Raw genomic sequence first — 15,993 nt, 5'->3', positions numbered from 1 at the left:
AATTAAAAATTTTAAATCATCTATACCACCTATGGATGATACGATGTAAAAGAAATTAATATCAATAATAAGTTATGGTGAAAAACAAACTATTCTTAATAGAAGATTTTGATTAACTGATTCAGTATTAAAGACTATTACAAGAGTACCGAATAATTTTAATATTATTTCATAAAACAGCAGCTGACAGCTGGAAATAGAATTAAATCGTAATTTCTACAAAATCAAGTTGATTTTAAACTGAACAGTACATCGTAGTACAGTGTTGAACAATGCAAACGTATGCTATTGTGAATAGTTTTAGGGAATGAATGAAAATTTCATACAGAATGAAACAAAACTGTTATTTATATCATATGCGCAAAGTATTTATCATATTTAGGTATATATCGTATGTGCAAAGTAAATATACTGTGATTGCAATTAAAAAGAGTGGACATCGTGTAAATCAATATTTTTGCTTTCTGATTTCAAATGTTAGTTTAAAATTTTTTATAGATAAAATTGTAAACAAAAGTTGTTAATTTATAGATTTATGGCTCAAATCAAATTGGATCTAGTTAAGCTGTTTGTTAAAGAATGGCTGACAGAAATAGAAAGTTTTAGATATCTGAGGTTTATCTGAGGCGAAATTAAAACAATCAGTTTTTGTTGGGCAACTTCGAGACCTCAATAGATCCGACAAAAAACCAGGATGGCTCAGTATCGTTTAAACTTCTTATAACCGAATTACTTGGAGACAAGAACAACACAAATACAAGAAATATGTTGAAACACTTTAGGAAAGTAGACTGTATTATGCTCTTAAAGTACATTTTCTCCACTCTCTTTCTAAAAAATTTTGTTGTTGTCAGTGAGAAACATGGTGAAGGATTTTATGAAGATATGAAAAAAACTGAAAATCATTATCAAGTGAGGTAGAACGTTATAAAAAAGTTAAAAGCGAAATTAATATATTAAAATGTTACGAACTACCAGCTACTGATTGCGTAAACGCAGACTTACTTCAGTATTGTGTACAAATTCTAATTACACGTATGTTTCCAATTTGGAAGCATCATAAAAAACCTAAAAAGTATGCTTTTTTACATATTACTTACTTACTTATTTGACCATAATAACCCGTTACCGAGTTTCGGTCTGACGCAGCATGTATCCCCAGGCGCCTTTACTGCGTGCTTGCTTTTTCAATCTCATACTTCAAGTCCAGTTAGTGCTCCCTCAACTTGATCACTCCACCAAAGACACGGTCTACCTATATGTCTTCTTACGTTAACTACTGCTTTAAACACCATTTTTGGATGGAGGATCTTCGCTGAATTATATTAATGTTGTGATAAAACTCGTACAGCTCGGTGTGCATTCATATGCGGTAGTCGTCTCCAACTCATAGAGAACCAAAGATCAAATTGTATTCCAAACAAATGAATATAATAGGTGTAGAAGTTTGAACACTATACTAATATGGATTTTAGAAACGGATATTTACAACTGGTTCCCTTTAATTATTGCCAAAATAACAAAAACTATCTCGAAAACAGATTCGTTCTCCAGTCTCTACTTAGAGACTTTAATGAAACCTGTGGCAGTACTGAAAAGGCAAGCAATGTTTATATATACCAAGCAAGACTTAGCGCCTGTTGAAATTAAAATCAAATTTAACACAAAGCAGGGCATCTGGTAGCAATTATATTCAATATTGTTTTGAAGTTAATATTATAAGTTAAACGAAGTTATTAAAAAACTAACTATATCAAGCATATCAGTGAGTTACACTGGTGTTGAGATGGTCTAACTTTATCAGCGATTTAACGTAATCGTAGTAATAAACCACATCAAGGTTATACAGATAGACGCATTATCACAGACAGGTCATGTTTTCAATATAGACAACAAAACTCAACACAAAACTTGCAAAGGCAGCTTACTCGTGGGGACAATATAGGACTGACCCCACAAAAAATGGATCGATGATATATAATTGAATATAATACGCAACAAAAGAAAATTGGAAATTATTTTGCAACAGCTTAAGATTCTTAATTTGCCTGATATGCTGCGATAGAAGAGGATCTCTAAATCAAAAATTTTGATGATAGATTCAGTACACCTATGCGCTTTGTTGATGCATTTCCCAAGTCAGACCTATTAAAAACGATTTGGGTGGGTATTGCTTGTAACTTAAAACTTTAAACAAACTAAAGTAAATAATGAAAATATATAAAAAATGTGCCATTGAATTCCAATGCAGTGTTTATAGGTAACTGACGTGCACAGAAGATTAAATTTGGTGCTTAAATCGTACATTTGTGTGCGCATAGTTTAGACATATACACAAACGTACAAAAAATTTGGGAAGAGTGAAATGCTCTAATTGACAGTTTTTGATTTTAATCTTCTACTTTAAATTTGACTCCTTTTAAAAACCATATGAACGCCTTTGTTAATGCATTTCAGCGTTGTCGTTTTGGTACAGTCGCCTGTGAGACTTTAATGTGACAAGTGACATTTCGTTCGGAACAGTAACTTTTTATTCAGTGGGCAGGCGTTCATATAGGAAAATAAACATATTTTTTATAAAAATGTGAAAATATATCTTTGATGCCAATGCACACAAAACTACACGCTTATGACTTATATTTCTCTTGCAAGTGTATCTTCTCAAGTTCCATATGTTGGTTGCCAATTAATTGACCAGCAGGAAATTGCATTATGATTATGTTGCTTTTCGTATTCTCTTAACTCTTCATAGCATGTCGCTTGCTAATATCAAATTTATTTGACACTTGAGATTTGGTTCCCTGCAAATATCACCTATTTCGATATTTTAAAATATCTCCTTCAGTCCGAGTGTCAACAAAAAGACACAGAGATTTATTGCATTTTAACGATGCCCCCTAGACAGCATAATATTGCGAAAGAGACAAAGGATACAATTGTGGGTGACTTGAGCAATCAAAAAATAATAACTTTGGCCACATACAGCGTAATTTAGAATTAAAAAAGAAATTTCAGGAACCGCCTCATCTCGCACCCTCACATCAACAAAGGTAAGCAAACATACTTGCTAAGCTCTCTCCTCTACCCATCTCAGTGGCGATGGGTAACAAATAAAACTCATACAGAGTTAATGAGAACAAAAAAACAAAAAAAGTAATAATAATTCAACATATATTTGCTTAAACGAACGTAAAAAACCTACTTCCAGTGCAAAGAGTTCTTAAGGGTTGCAGCAATTGCTCATTTGGAATGTACTTCACTTGTGTAGAGCACACTTGGCACTGTGAATCCAAAAGGAACAAGCGAACCATAAGAGGTGATTTGTGGAAATTCGAACAATATATTTGACTTGTCAATGACTGGTTAACTATGAAGAATTTTCGAGATGAATGCTAGACAGATGTGTATATTTTTATCTGCATAAGAGCCACTCAAAATATAATGTGACTAAAACTCGAATATTGACTGACTATTGATATAACTGGCTAGATATACTTAATACATTTTCTTTAAAACTAGCTGTTCCGGCTGTTAGTTTGGTTAACTAAAAAGGAAAAAAACAAAAGCACACATTTCTAATATTTTTAATTTGATAATACTTGTGAGCACACAATATCTTCAACTGCATAAATATAAAAATTGTCTGGTTTCTCTATTCTAGAAAACGCAATATAATATTGTCCATAACTTGGTATATATAAAAGTTCATTCTGCTTCCTATCTTATTTGTTTATTTGTTCCCTTGCCAATTTTGGATTTATCATCTTAACGTTAAATTACTATTCATCGGCATCATATCAAAAAAATGATTGATGCGGTGCCAGTCATTTGGCATGTTAGCATCGTCACTAAAACTATAATCAATTGATCATTTTATCGAAAAAAAAAATACCTCTAAAATAAATCTGTTATCTGACTACAACAATTACCAATTCGGCTATAGTTAGCACGGAGTGAGCTGTTATAGTTATAGTGTTATAGTGACAAAGGACACCATCTGACGGTTCCCCAATTTGAAACAGTTTAATTTTTCCGTCACCACAACACAATACAGATATAGTGCTATTTCAAACATGTAGGCTTAAGCTATAGTCATCAGCGAGGTGATACTAGAACGCAAGTCGATTGTAATCGCTCGGTTGCTTAGAAAGCAATAGTTTTTAACGCTGATCTATTTTACCTTCCTGACTCCTTCCTGACTCCTTTCAACTACTTTTAGTCTATTTGATTCATTTTGTTAAGAACGAAGTAGATTTAAACCTATAGAACACAATCTCCGTATGCACAATGTTGCATTTGAAACATTCTTTTCCTAATCACTGTTTTCCCCAGAGTGATTTTAAATTACTCGTAGCACTGCTTTCGTTCTACAAATTCGACTATCTAAGCATTATTTTAATCAATTAAAAACAAAAACAAACATAAGAAGTCAAAAATGGATAAGAAAGAATTTATAAAAGCTGCAATTGCAAACCATTAAAATGGATTAAACTCTATCAAAAGTCAAACCAAAATATTTCGATAAAATCACCGGCATTTACAGAAAGTAAACAAAAATAATCATCTACATCACAAGATATTGGTGCCAACATATACCTAATATCTGCAGATAAATTTAAAAGAGCTACAGATAAAGCAGTAATGGGTGAAACAGTTGAGGCTGATCAAATAGCAACAGAATCAGTAAAATTATTACAAGATACAATCTAAGTTTGTTACGATTCCAAGGAAACATAAATATTTCACAGATTCATGCATGATGGAAGTAATCAAAAGTTGGGAGACCGAATTAATAACATTAAATTTGGCTTTCGGAGTTTAACAAAGATGTAATTTTATTGTTAAATTTCTCCCACGAGAGTGACGCGTCTTTATGACGAAATGAAACCGTTTAAAAGTTAGACAGATTCGAATAGCAAAGAAAAGACAAGAACAAAAATATTAGTTAATTTATTGAAATTTGGCTGACCATACAACACACTTTCGAGTATTGCCAAGTACTCATCATCAGTAGTCTTAAGAAATGTTCGTAATTCTTTTTAATTAGTTTATAGTCCGTATATAATTTGTTTGGACTACAGGAACTTGTGTCTGTCAAGATGTTTATAAATTTTAAAAAGTTTTTGTTACGGGGAAACGAAAAATTTGTAGAGGGGCTTAAGGAGCTATTCGTCACACGAGAGAAATATTTTAATAATTGTAAATTAATACTGGCAATTAAAGAGGACGTAGAAATTAAGCACGAGGTTTGCCAAGGATGCATTTCGTCATTGTTGCTATTTAATATTTATTTGGCAAAAATATTTAACATATTTACTGATACAATAAATAGAATTATGTTGAATGGGATATTTATAAACATCATTGCTTTATAAAGCACAAATATAACATAGTCACTGACTTTTGCGTCGATGCATAAACTTGAAGTCTTCCAAATGCGGTGTTATCGACATAGCTAAAACTCAATTGAATTGAGTGTGTCACAAATTTGATATTACTTTTATGCGTTAACAAAGAAAGAGCGATGCTGGAAACAGTGAAGCTGCAAAATGTGGAATATTTCGGTCATATCCTAAGGTACCAAGAAAAATACAGTATGCCTAAGTTAATCATTGAAGGACGAAATAAGGGAAAATATGGCCCTGGTTGACGAACTACATTATGACCTCTTAATTTATTTCTAATGATAACTTTAAATAAAATGATAAGGCTGCTTTTCGCAAGCTGCTGAGAAATTAACAAATTAACAATAATAATCATGGTAGCAAACGCTTGAAGCGGATAAACAACTTAGAAAAAGAAAATAGTGAACATGAAAGGTTCACCAATAGTCTGAATATAGGATATTGCAAAAGAATCTGCTCTTACAACCCTTTATGTGACCACCAAATGAAAACCGAAAATATTACGAGTATAAGCTTTCTTTACAATAAGTTAAGTAAAGTACTTTGTTGTCAAATTAAAGTAATGCACTGGTATACAAAAATTTATAAACTTATTGAGGTAAAACTAGCTTTTCAGATCTCGTTTTTAAGATGTAAAATTTTACAAACTGTAAACTGCGAATTGGAGATGAGGATAGCAGAAGATATACATGCTAACGTTAAAAAGACTACTTACACTTATACCACTTACCTCATACCTCATACCGTTAACCACGGAAACTCTTACTAAGGCTACGTCATTTTGAAAAGAAACACCCTGTATATCCGTATATATTCTAATAGATAATATATTTCGTTTACTTACATATACATAACAATGAAGTATTATTAGTCAGAATTAAGTAGATTCCATACAAAAGGTGTCTATACATATAAATAAAATACTTTCCATCCGAACGCTGCAAAGTCATGTCACTAATTAAAGCCAACAAAACTGCTCATCGCAATCGCTAGATTGGGTAATCAAGAATAATTGTCCAATTTAATGCCTTCGACAAAAGGTAAAAATTAATAATCTGAAAAAAGAAAACTTCGGTAAATTTAACAAATATTTTATGGTGCAATATTAATAAAATTGTTTTTCATACAACAAAAGATATTTTGCTGAGTTCATGTAAACAGATCAATAACAGATAATAACTGTTGACAAGCCGTAAACTCACTATCACATCTATTGAACGAACTCAGAAGCCATTAGGCGCGCAAACTCACATGAACCGCATATATTTATGTGTGTACAGTGTACATACATATACCTATAATGCAGAGTGAATACTTCCTGTCAAAGGAAAAGAAGTTTGAGTTTTTGAATTTTGCTAGTTTCATGCTTAGTCTGTTTTATTTTAGATTCTGATCTATTCTACACGAGCAACAAACTTGAATAAAAATTTTAAAAACTCACTAAAATATCCAAATATTTGGAACCTTAAAACAGTTATTTAGGCCGTGTGCGAGTTTGAGTAAATTGAGGTAAAGTAAATTGAAATTTCCTATATATTTTTTATTTATTATTTTTGGTTAAAAATTTTCAAATTTATTTATTTATTTATTAAACATCTTATAAAATTTTCACAATTGTAACACCTTATTCACCTGATGTTTAACTAATTTACCCTATTCGAAATTATGGTAAATACCAACATTCGCTGTCATACCGACATTATTTACTATTTCCCTCAATTTCCCTTCAATTTACTCGAACTCGCACACGGCCTTAAAGCTATAATTATTACGCGTATTGACTGGTAAATATTGTGAAATTTTTTGTTCTGCTAGGAAATATGTAATTGCACTATTTCAAACATAAATTGCAATGACAACGATTAAAGATTGCCCAAAATTGATTGAATTAAAAAACTGTGCTCTTCGGGCATTCGAGCACAACCAATTTCTGATATAACTTCCATTATGCAAAGGTGACAATTGAGGAAAAATCTTAACAAACAAATCGAAAACATTAGCTAATTTTTTAAAGGAACAAGACTTTACTTATAAAATAGCAGAAGTGGCAATATTGAGGCACGCAACTGTTACCAAAATAGGAATGCAATTAATAGTCGCAATATTATGGTATTTCAGAAGTATTGTGATTCAGAACACATTAACACATATTAGACAGCAATCAAAAATTAAAATAATTTAATTAATTATATATTTATAATTATAATGACGCACACAACAGTTGAACAGTTGAACAGTTGGACAGCTCTGGTTTCGTTCAAAGGAATATAACAAAGAAATGAGTCTGCTGATTGTGGCTCAGGTAAGCAAGTGCAATGTTGAAGTTACTTTTCTAATCTCATTGAAAAAAATTGAATTTTTGATCCATTGTATTCACATGTTCTTCTGGTATACTTCCTCAATGCGTAGGCATGTGCATTTTGAAATTTAACTTTGTTTTGATTCTGGAACGCTTAAAAAGTGTGGGAAATTGTAATTCTACGAAATAAAAATTGATAAAAAGAAAACGGCAGGAAAAGAGAAGAAAGCATTATTGTCTCTTTGACGTATTTAATAAATAACATGAATACCGAAGGCCAAAAAGACTTTTGAATGGAGTCTGCATATGAATATGTGTCAATTTGTAGTAAATTAGTTGTGAGCAACAATCGTTTGCGACTCAGAACATCCGAAACAAAATCGCTACAATTTTAATGACCGTCCCCAAAATATTGTCAAAAAGAATACTAAAACGAAATATTGAGCAAGTAAAACACAAAGAATGAGAACAGAAAAAATGTAATGAATTTTACGAATCCTACGGGAAATGCCTTTTAGCTGAGCTTAACTTAAATCAAAATAGATAATAATTGCAAAGTGAAATCGCAAGAGACATGGAAGCCGCAAATATACCTCAACACTGCACTACTCATAGCACTCCGACCGCACTGCCACACTGCCACTCTGCCGCACTGCCGCATTCTTAACATTCAATGTAATTTAATACTTTTTGCTCATTGCCAGTGAGTTCCCTTAATCAGTTCGAGTTTTTGAAGTCGAGTGCTTTATGTGCTTTGAGCAAGTGAATAACAAATCGAAATGAATTTACACCACAATTACTTTACGAAGCACATGCCAGCTATTATGTCTATCATTGATTTGGTGGTGTGGGGGATTACAAGCTCGAATCCCAACTATTCATTATAACTACTTGACAGCATGCTCTGTTCGTCATGCAGCAACAACAGGTCAGAGACGTCTAAAAACATCTCTGATTTCATATTGGGAGGTGGTCTGAAAAAAAAATAATAACATCAGCGTTGTTTAGCTGTTTAATGGATTTGTTATTAACTTCGGTTATACGCATCGCCGATTTTGCAGTTTCTGTTTTGACTAAAAACAGTATTACTTTGAAATATTCGATCCCGATGGAATTAAAATTTGTTTTGAAAATTTGTTAGATATTGAATAAATATTAAAGTACACTAGACGCACTGTTCTACAAATAAAAAATAACAGATTGTAGATGTAGTGGGTTATGCATATATATAAGAAATCAAAAATAATTGGTTTCGCTGATGACATCGCCCTAGTGGTTAGAGTTAAATATATAGAAAAAATAAAAATAACATACCATAATATGGTATAGATAAGCTATGGTAAGGATTTGGATCACTGGCACAGGCTTCAAACTTACTGACCATAAAACTCAAGTCCTTCTTGTAAGCAGTAGGAAAAAGATCGAATTCATTACAATAACTATTGGCAATGAGCGAGTTACGTCAAAACATGCGATCAAGTACCTTCGAATAATGATTGACAACAGACTTACCTTCAAAGAGCACATCCAATATTTTTTTTTATTATATTTAAACAAAGTGCAAAGTTTAAATTAACAACAGCTATTCATATTGAGTATCAAGAGGTTTTTTAATTTTATATTATGCAAGTAATTATCTAAACTGAGCATATAGATCTGAGCTAGTCACCTCCTTGCTGATTGAAACCTCAAAAGGTCCTTTGTTTTCAAGGGACTTAGGCGTCTGGCTGTAACATCTCAAAGTATTGTCGGAATAGAAGTGTTTAAGTGTTTACTCAGCCTGTCATAATGTATTTCAGCCTTCTGTATTTCTTGCTTGACATTAGGTATTTCAAGGCCACGATATAGATAAGCATTTTGAACATACAACGGAACGTTATTATATGTTTTTTTGCAAAACCCCAAATGTGGACGGCATAGAGCCATATAGGCTGGAAGATTTGTTTGTATATCAAAATGTTGGTTTTTTATATCTAATATTTAACTCAGTTAGTTTTTTCTTGACGTGTACCTTCCATCTCAGTTGGGCATCTAGGTTTCTATCCAGATATTTCGCAGAATTAACAACTGGAATTTTTACACTGTTTAGAAACCTCAAAGAATATCTCCAATATGTTGCTAAAACATGTGCGAAAATAAAGTTTGGCAACAGAAGTAGCAGTTATTAACAATGTGGGTAAATACAATAAATAAAAAGACATACAGATTAGAAGTAGACGTAGCCTACAGGAGGTTTGCGCTTAGAATTGTTTCCACTTTCCACTTATTTCCACTTACTGAAGTGACTATGGTTATTGCCGCAATGATGCCGTTACAGTAGAAAGCAGAAGTTGAAAAGGAAGAACATGCGGCTAAAATAACTCGGCCCACGAACTACAACTAGCTCAATGATGAAGCATTGACTAAGTGGCAATAGATTTGGAACACATCCAAGAAAGGAAGAAGGATACATAAACTCATACCGAAAATAAATGATTAGACCAAAAGAAAGAATGGCCAAGTGAACTAGTTCCTAACCCAGCTGCTAACTAGACACGCCTGCTTCAGAGTATATCTTTTTAAGTTCAAAGACGACGAAGACGACACCTGGCCAGCGTATCCAGATACAAAAGAATCAAATGAATTACAAGAAATGAATCACACCTAAATCATCAAAAAATAAGAATTACATAAATGGCATTCAATTGTTTATTAATAAACCAGAGCTCTTTAAACTCTTTAAACCGAAAAATTAAATATAAATGCCAACATTTTTCTCTGCCTGCCGTAAGTTCGTATAGGCGGCTCTAATAGAACATCTTAAGTGTATTAATTAACTTGGTATCACTAATCAAATATTTGCATATAGTTATGAAAAATTTTTGTAAAAAATTTTATAACGTATTTTATTGCTAAATATATAAAATGAATGACAGAAAATATTACAAGATAAATCAATCAATATAAACTGATATTGAAATGGAAATGATGATTTGTTTGTTTCTTTATACAATTTTATTTGATTTAACTTCCTGTAATGCTATTACAGTCATAACATTAAAGTCAAATTGAAAATATGTATATTTGTTGCTTCTGTGAATGTAACAATTTATTTAACCGCTATCAATAACGGTCTATCATTTTTGGACTGCTTTTATCGAACTGCAATAAGAAACAGCTGTAAAGAATTTTCGGGTGCAAAAAAATTATTTTATTTTAACCAGAACAATTATAGATAATAAATAATAAAGTCATTCACAATAGATCAGTTTCCAAATATACAACTATTATAATATGATTCGCTTGTTCTTTACGGATGTGGACTTATTTTTGAGAACTCTGTGTTTGTATTACATGTTAATTTTATGTGATATACTTTCTATTGGAATATTCATCTCAGGCGAATGCACTTTTTTATGAAACTTGTCCCAGAACTTGTAAAATTTGTACGCTTGTTAAACTATACTTCCTAAAATTTTTAATTTATTTTGTTTTGCAAACTCTATATAGCTCGTATAATTATAAATTTCAATGGTTTGTTTTTGTGGATTATTTTTGGTTTTTATTTGTCCATAATATATTTTATGTATTACTTTAATATGTTTATATATCTCTGTTTTTTATTGATGTCTTTTTTATTTTCTTACAAACTATATTTTATATAAAAATATATAAATCATATAATATAATCCAATAGATGCATTCGGCCGCTTTTAAGCGTGGCAAAAAACAACAAGTTGCTCGTTTAAAGTTACTAATTTGTACACATAACAACAACACTACTTTTTATATGTAACCACCTAGTTGTGAAGTGACGCAACATTTAAGCTACTGCAGAAAAAAATGTCACCAAAGCAATGAATGGTCTATTGTGAACGTTCATTAGAATTTTCAACGAATATTCCAGTCATATGTCAAAAACTTGTAAACGAAAAAATAAACAAACTTAAAAAGTTTCACAAATTTGAATTATGTGGAAATAAAATATTTTAAAAATATGCAAAATTGTGGAAAATATACACATAAATATATACAAGAACTTTTAGAAGTACTATTGAAAAGCACTTTTGAATATTTTGACAATAGTTGTTATGTTAATACTTATTAATGCATAAATTTTGTAAACTATTATTAATTTTGTTGTGAAAAAAATTTTTCAATTTTCCTGCATTCATAAGATTGCTTTAAATTCACTATTCATTTTAATTTTTAATTTTTTTTATTCATTTATATTAATGCAAAATGTAATTTGTAAAAGTTGAAACTATACTAGAATTATTATCATTTATTTATCTTTTAACTGATGACAGACCGTAGATGTGTAAATTCGAAAAATTTTGTGTTTTTAAAAAATAAACTTGTATATAACAAAATTGTCAATAAAATTGAAGTATATAAAGATAGTATTGGGATTTTAGAATATCTCTTACTTCATAATTTCTTCCGAAAAAAAAAGCAATTAAGAATTTATATATACATATTAATGTCACTTATATATTATTCTTTGGCAAGAAGCAAAACAAAAATTGTTTAAGATGGCAATACTTGTGATGTGTGTCTTATTTTGATTTGGCGCTTTTTTTATCGTTTGACATTAGGAGTATAATATTTGTGGGAAATAAAGTTTCGCGAATCGAAACATTTTTATTGTTTTCAGGAAATTTGTGTTCATAAGAAACGAGTTTTGCAAGATCGGAACGTTTCTATTGTGTTTAAAAAATTTAATAATTTTAAAGCAATATGTCAAACTTAAAAGATGATGATGATAAACCAACTAGTGGAAAAAAGATGGTTCAAGCCAGGCTGCCGTTTAAAATAATTCCACCTGCACCGTCAGTGAGTACTAGTGAAATAACTACTGAATCTAAAAATCCGCCTCATGCTAATGAACATGAAATTGTAAACGATTCGCGGAAGCGTAAGTTATCATATTCTGATGAAGAACACAGAGAAAATGTCACGAAACGTCGGTCTGTTAGTAAAGAAAATTCAACCAACAATAAAAAGAGAAAATCTGATGTAGTTGTGGAAGATAGTATTGTTTTAATAGATGAAATTGAAGATTGTGATAACAAAAAGATTTTCAGCAGTTCTCATATTTCAATTACGTCAGATAAATCAAATAATACAAAATCAAAGCTAAAGGGTGCTAGAACACCACAGAGCGCTGACAAATCAAAAAAAAACTTAGTAAAAATAAAACTTCCATTAAGTTCTACGAAAATCAAAAGAAGCAAGTTATCACTGGAGAAATCAGATGCTGAGGAACCAACATTGAGTGATGATATGGAAATTATAGCTGAAAAATGTAATCCACAAAAACGTCAAAAACAAGATCAAGTAAATAATTATTTAATGCAAAAAAGATATCTAAATAAATTCATATAAATAAATTTTTATTCCTAGATGGATGTACATGATACAAAAACGAGTACACCAACAAAATTGAAAGATGAAACCCCATTAAAAACATCAAATGAATCTAATCTGGAAGTGATTTCGATTTCTGATATTGACAGTGAGAACACACATGAAGATGATTGTGCAGATGGTTCAATAAGTTCAAATGATTTAAGTTCTCGGTCAAAAAAATCAAGTAAAAATTTATCAGAAAAAATGAATACATCTAAAAAAATTAAACAAGTAAATAAAAATAACTTAACTCCCAAACAATTAAAGATCGATGAGCAACGTCGAAGATTACGAGAAGAAAAAGAGCACAAATTAAATGAAATGAAGTTGCAAAAACAAAAAGAAAAAGAAGATAAAGAATTGGCAAGGAAACGTGAACGTGATGAGAAAGAGAACCAAAAGCGTAAAGAACGTGAAGAAAAAGATGAACAAAAACGAAAAGATCGGGAAGAAAAGGAACGAAAACGCCTAGCCGATATCGAAATTAAAAACGAAGAAAAACGTAAGCGTGTTGAAGCCAAGGAAGAGGAACAACGTAAAAAGGACGAGGACCGTAGACGGAGGGAACAAGAAAAGGAAGATGCAGATTTAAAAAAGAAGAAAGCGGCTGAAGCGTTTACTAAATTCTTTGTTCCAAAAAGAAATATTTTAAATGCAAAACTTGAGCAAATACCACCAAACAATTGTGATGAAAGCGCATGTAGTTTAGCATTTCGTCCATTTCAAATACGGAATGATATGAAACTTGCACCAGTCCTGCGAAGAGATTTTACCAAAGAGGCCCATTCAAATTTAGATGAGTGCCTAAAATGCGCACAACCAATATCAAAGCTTTACATTGACGATTTAAAAAATGGAACAATAATTCCAGGCAAGTGGAGACCGTCCACTGTTGAAACAAAAACTGACATAGATGATGAAATCTATATTGTAGGTAAGTATTTAAATTTGGTTTTAACTTACTTATATGCAGCAATACCTTTAAGATGACTTTGAACTGGCTGGTCAAGAACTTGTTGAAGAAACTCATGGTCCAATTGACCGTTTTCGCACAAAGTTTTTTAAATTTTCTGAAAATCGTAGACCACCTTATCACGGCACATGGAGAAAACGTAGTACTGTTATAAGACCAAAAAATCCGTTTGCTAAAGATACAGTATGATAAAGTAAATCATTTAAACAAACATTTTAATTATATAATCTATTTTATAGAACTTTTTCGACTATGATATCGATTCAGATTTGGAGTGGGAAGAAGAAGAACCTGGTGAATCTTTAGATGGTAGCGATGACGATAAAGAAAAGGAGTCCGAGGACGATGATTATGAAGTAGACAATGAATGGTTTGTGCCTCATGGTCATCTAAGTGAAGAAGAATTGCAAACCGAGGATGATAAACCCATTGGAGAGGATAACATAAATAATAGAGAAGCTCAAAAAGCAAAATTAAAAATCCTTCAGCAGCAATTTGCGCAAGAAATGAAAAAAAAAACTGAAAAAATTAAACCGCGTTTAATAGGATGCATATGGGTGGACGAAAACGGTAACCAGCCAGATCAATGTCCAAAAATAATTTGGGACACTTTAGGAATGGGTTCAATGCTATATACGAGCAAGATAATGATAAATGAACCAGAAATTTCAGAAAAAAATGAACCTAGCTCTCCTAGTACTCAAAATTTAGAAAAAACGGGAGATAAGTTAAAACCGCTTATTTTGACTGAAAAGCTGCAAAATGATTTAGTTAGATTAGTGCATGGAAACAGTCATTCCAAAGTCTTTCTTATTAAAGAATTTATTGCTTATGTTGAAGCAACCGAAGAATCTGTTAAGAATGGCGACGTAAAGGGACCTCTAAAATCTACCATACGTGATAAAATAGATGAATTTGCGGAATGGAAGATAACTGAAATGAAAAGTAAAAAAAAAAACAAAATTAAGAAAAGATTATGTTGGATTGTTTCTGACGACATTCTGAATAAAATGGGATTAAATCATTTAGATTTGCACAATAAATGGGAATACAATTTACAACCGAGATTTGTGTTAAAAGATGATCAATTTACGACTGATGGGGAAAATGTAGACGATGTTTATAAAAATACATCGGAAGCCAGTAAGGCGGAGGAGAAAACCGAAAACAAAAGTGCTTTAAATTGTTTTAATAAATCAGACGCTGGTATAAAAAAATTTACAAAATCACTAGCTAATCAAAAGAAAGAAAAACAATCAGAAATTGAAAACACATTTACCGAAGATCCGAATGTAAATAATGATAGTGGGTCTTCAACACAAGCTATTGCTGAAACAAACGCGAAAACAAACCCCATTGATGGCTTGAAAAAGAAACGCGTACCACTTCTAATGTCTGTACCGCGAGGTCATCATTTTCCTGTTAATAAGAAAAATGCTCTTATAAGTCAATTTATTCAAAACAATTTAGATAAAAAGTTTTCAAAATCGAATGAAGCTGTAGGAAACTGTTCGGAAGACATAATAGTATTGGATTAATTGATATTTAGCGATATAATTACCATTACATTTCAACACTATTTTGGTATATTCTAATGACTTTTAATGTGGGTACAAGTCATTTTTTATTCCATACACTACATATATAAATGATTTTCATTAAAATAACAGGTTTATATTTATTTTAAGATCGTCTATTTTTGACATGTACTAATCACAATCAATTTAATTATTTGTTAGAATTTTATGTAGTTTATTTTCATTACAATCAAATTTTACAATAAAAAGAAAAATTTATTCAAATATTTGAAAAAAAATATTTGTTTAACTAAAAATAAATATCTGTAACGATCTGTGTTGCATTTGAATATACAAATCTTTCTGGGTTTCTAGATTTATTAAAAATCTTTTTCAAGAACAGATAGC

At 31.1% G+C, this 15,993-nt stretch overlaps 1 protein-coding gene and 1 long non-coding RNA gene across 2 annotated transcripts; one reads left to right on the top strand and one right to left on the bottom strand.

Annotated features, from left to right (window-relative positions):
* Positions 1–6,214: 6,214 nt before the first annotated feature.
* LOC119671903 lies at positions 6,215–15,718 on the bottom strand. Its single transcript, XR_005251849.1, has 3 exons — positions 15,630–15,718; positions 15,348–15,487; positions 6,215–6,460 (listed from the first exon to the last, which is right to left on the bottom strand). It is a non-coding gene; the product is annotated as an uncharacterized LOC119671903 (long non-coding RNA).
* Positions 12,171–15,633, top strand: LOC119671902 (chromatin assembly factor 1 subunit A-B). Its single transcript, XM_038082761.1, has 4 exons — positions 12,171–13,023; positions 13,090–14,029; positions 14,082–14,251; positions 14,308–15,633. Exons 1-4 carry the CDS (start codon positions 12,424–12,426, stop codon positions 15,604–15,606), a joined length of 3,009 nt encoding a protein of 1,002 aa, XP_037938689.1. The 5' UTR covers positions 12,171–12,423; the 3' UTR covers positions 15,607–15,633.
* Positions 15,719–15,993: the final 275 nt, after the last annotated feature.

Source organism: Teleopsis dalmanni, chromosome 1 (genome assembly GCF_002237135.1).
Source record: "Teleopsis dalmanni isolate 2A chromosome 1, ASM223713v2, whole genome shotgun sequence".
Taxonomy (NCBI): domain Eukaryota; kingdom Metazoa; phylum Arthropoda; class Insecta; order Diptera; family Diopsidae; genus Teleopsis; species Teleopsis dalmanni.
The sequence above is the reverse complement of the archived record's forward strand: the minus strand, read 5'-3'. Positions and strand labels throughout refer to the sequence as shown.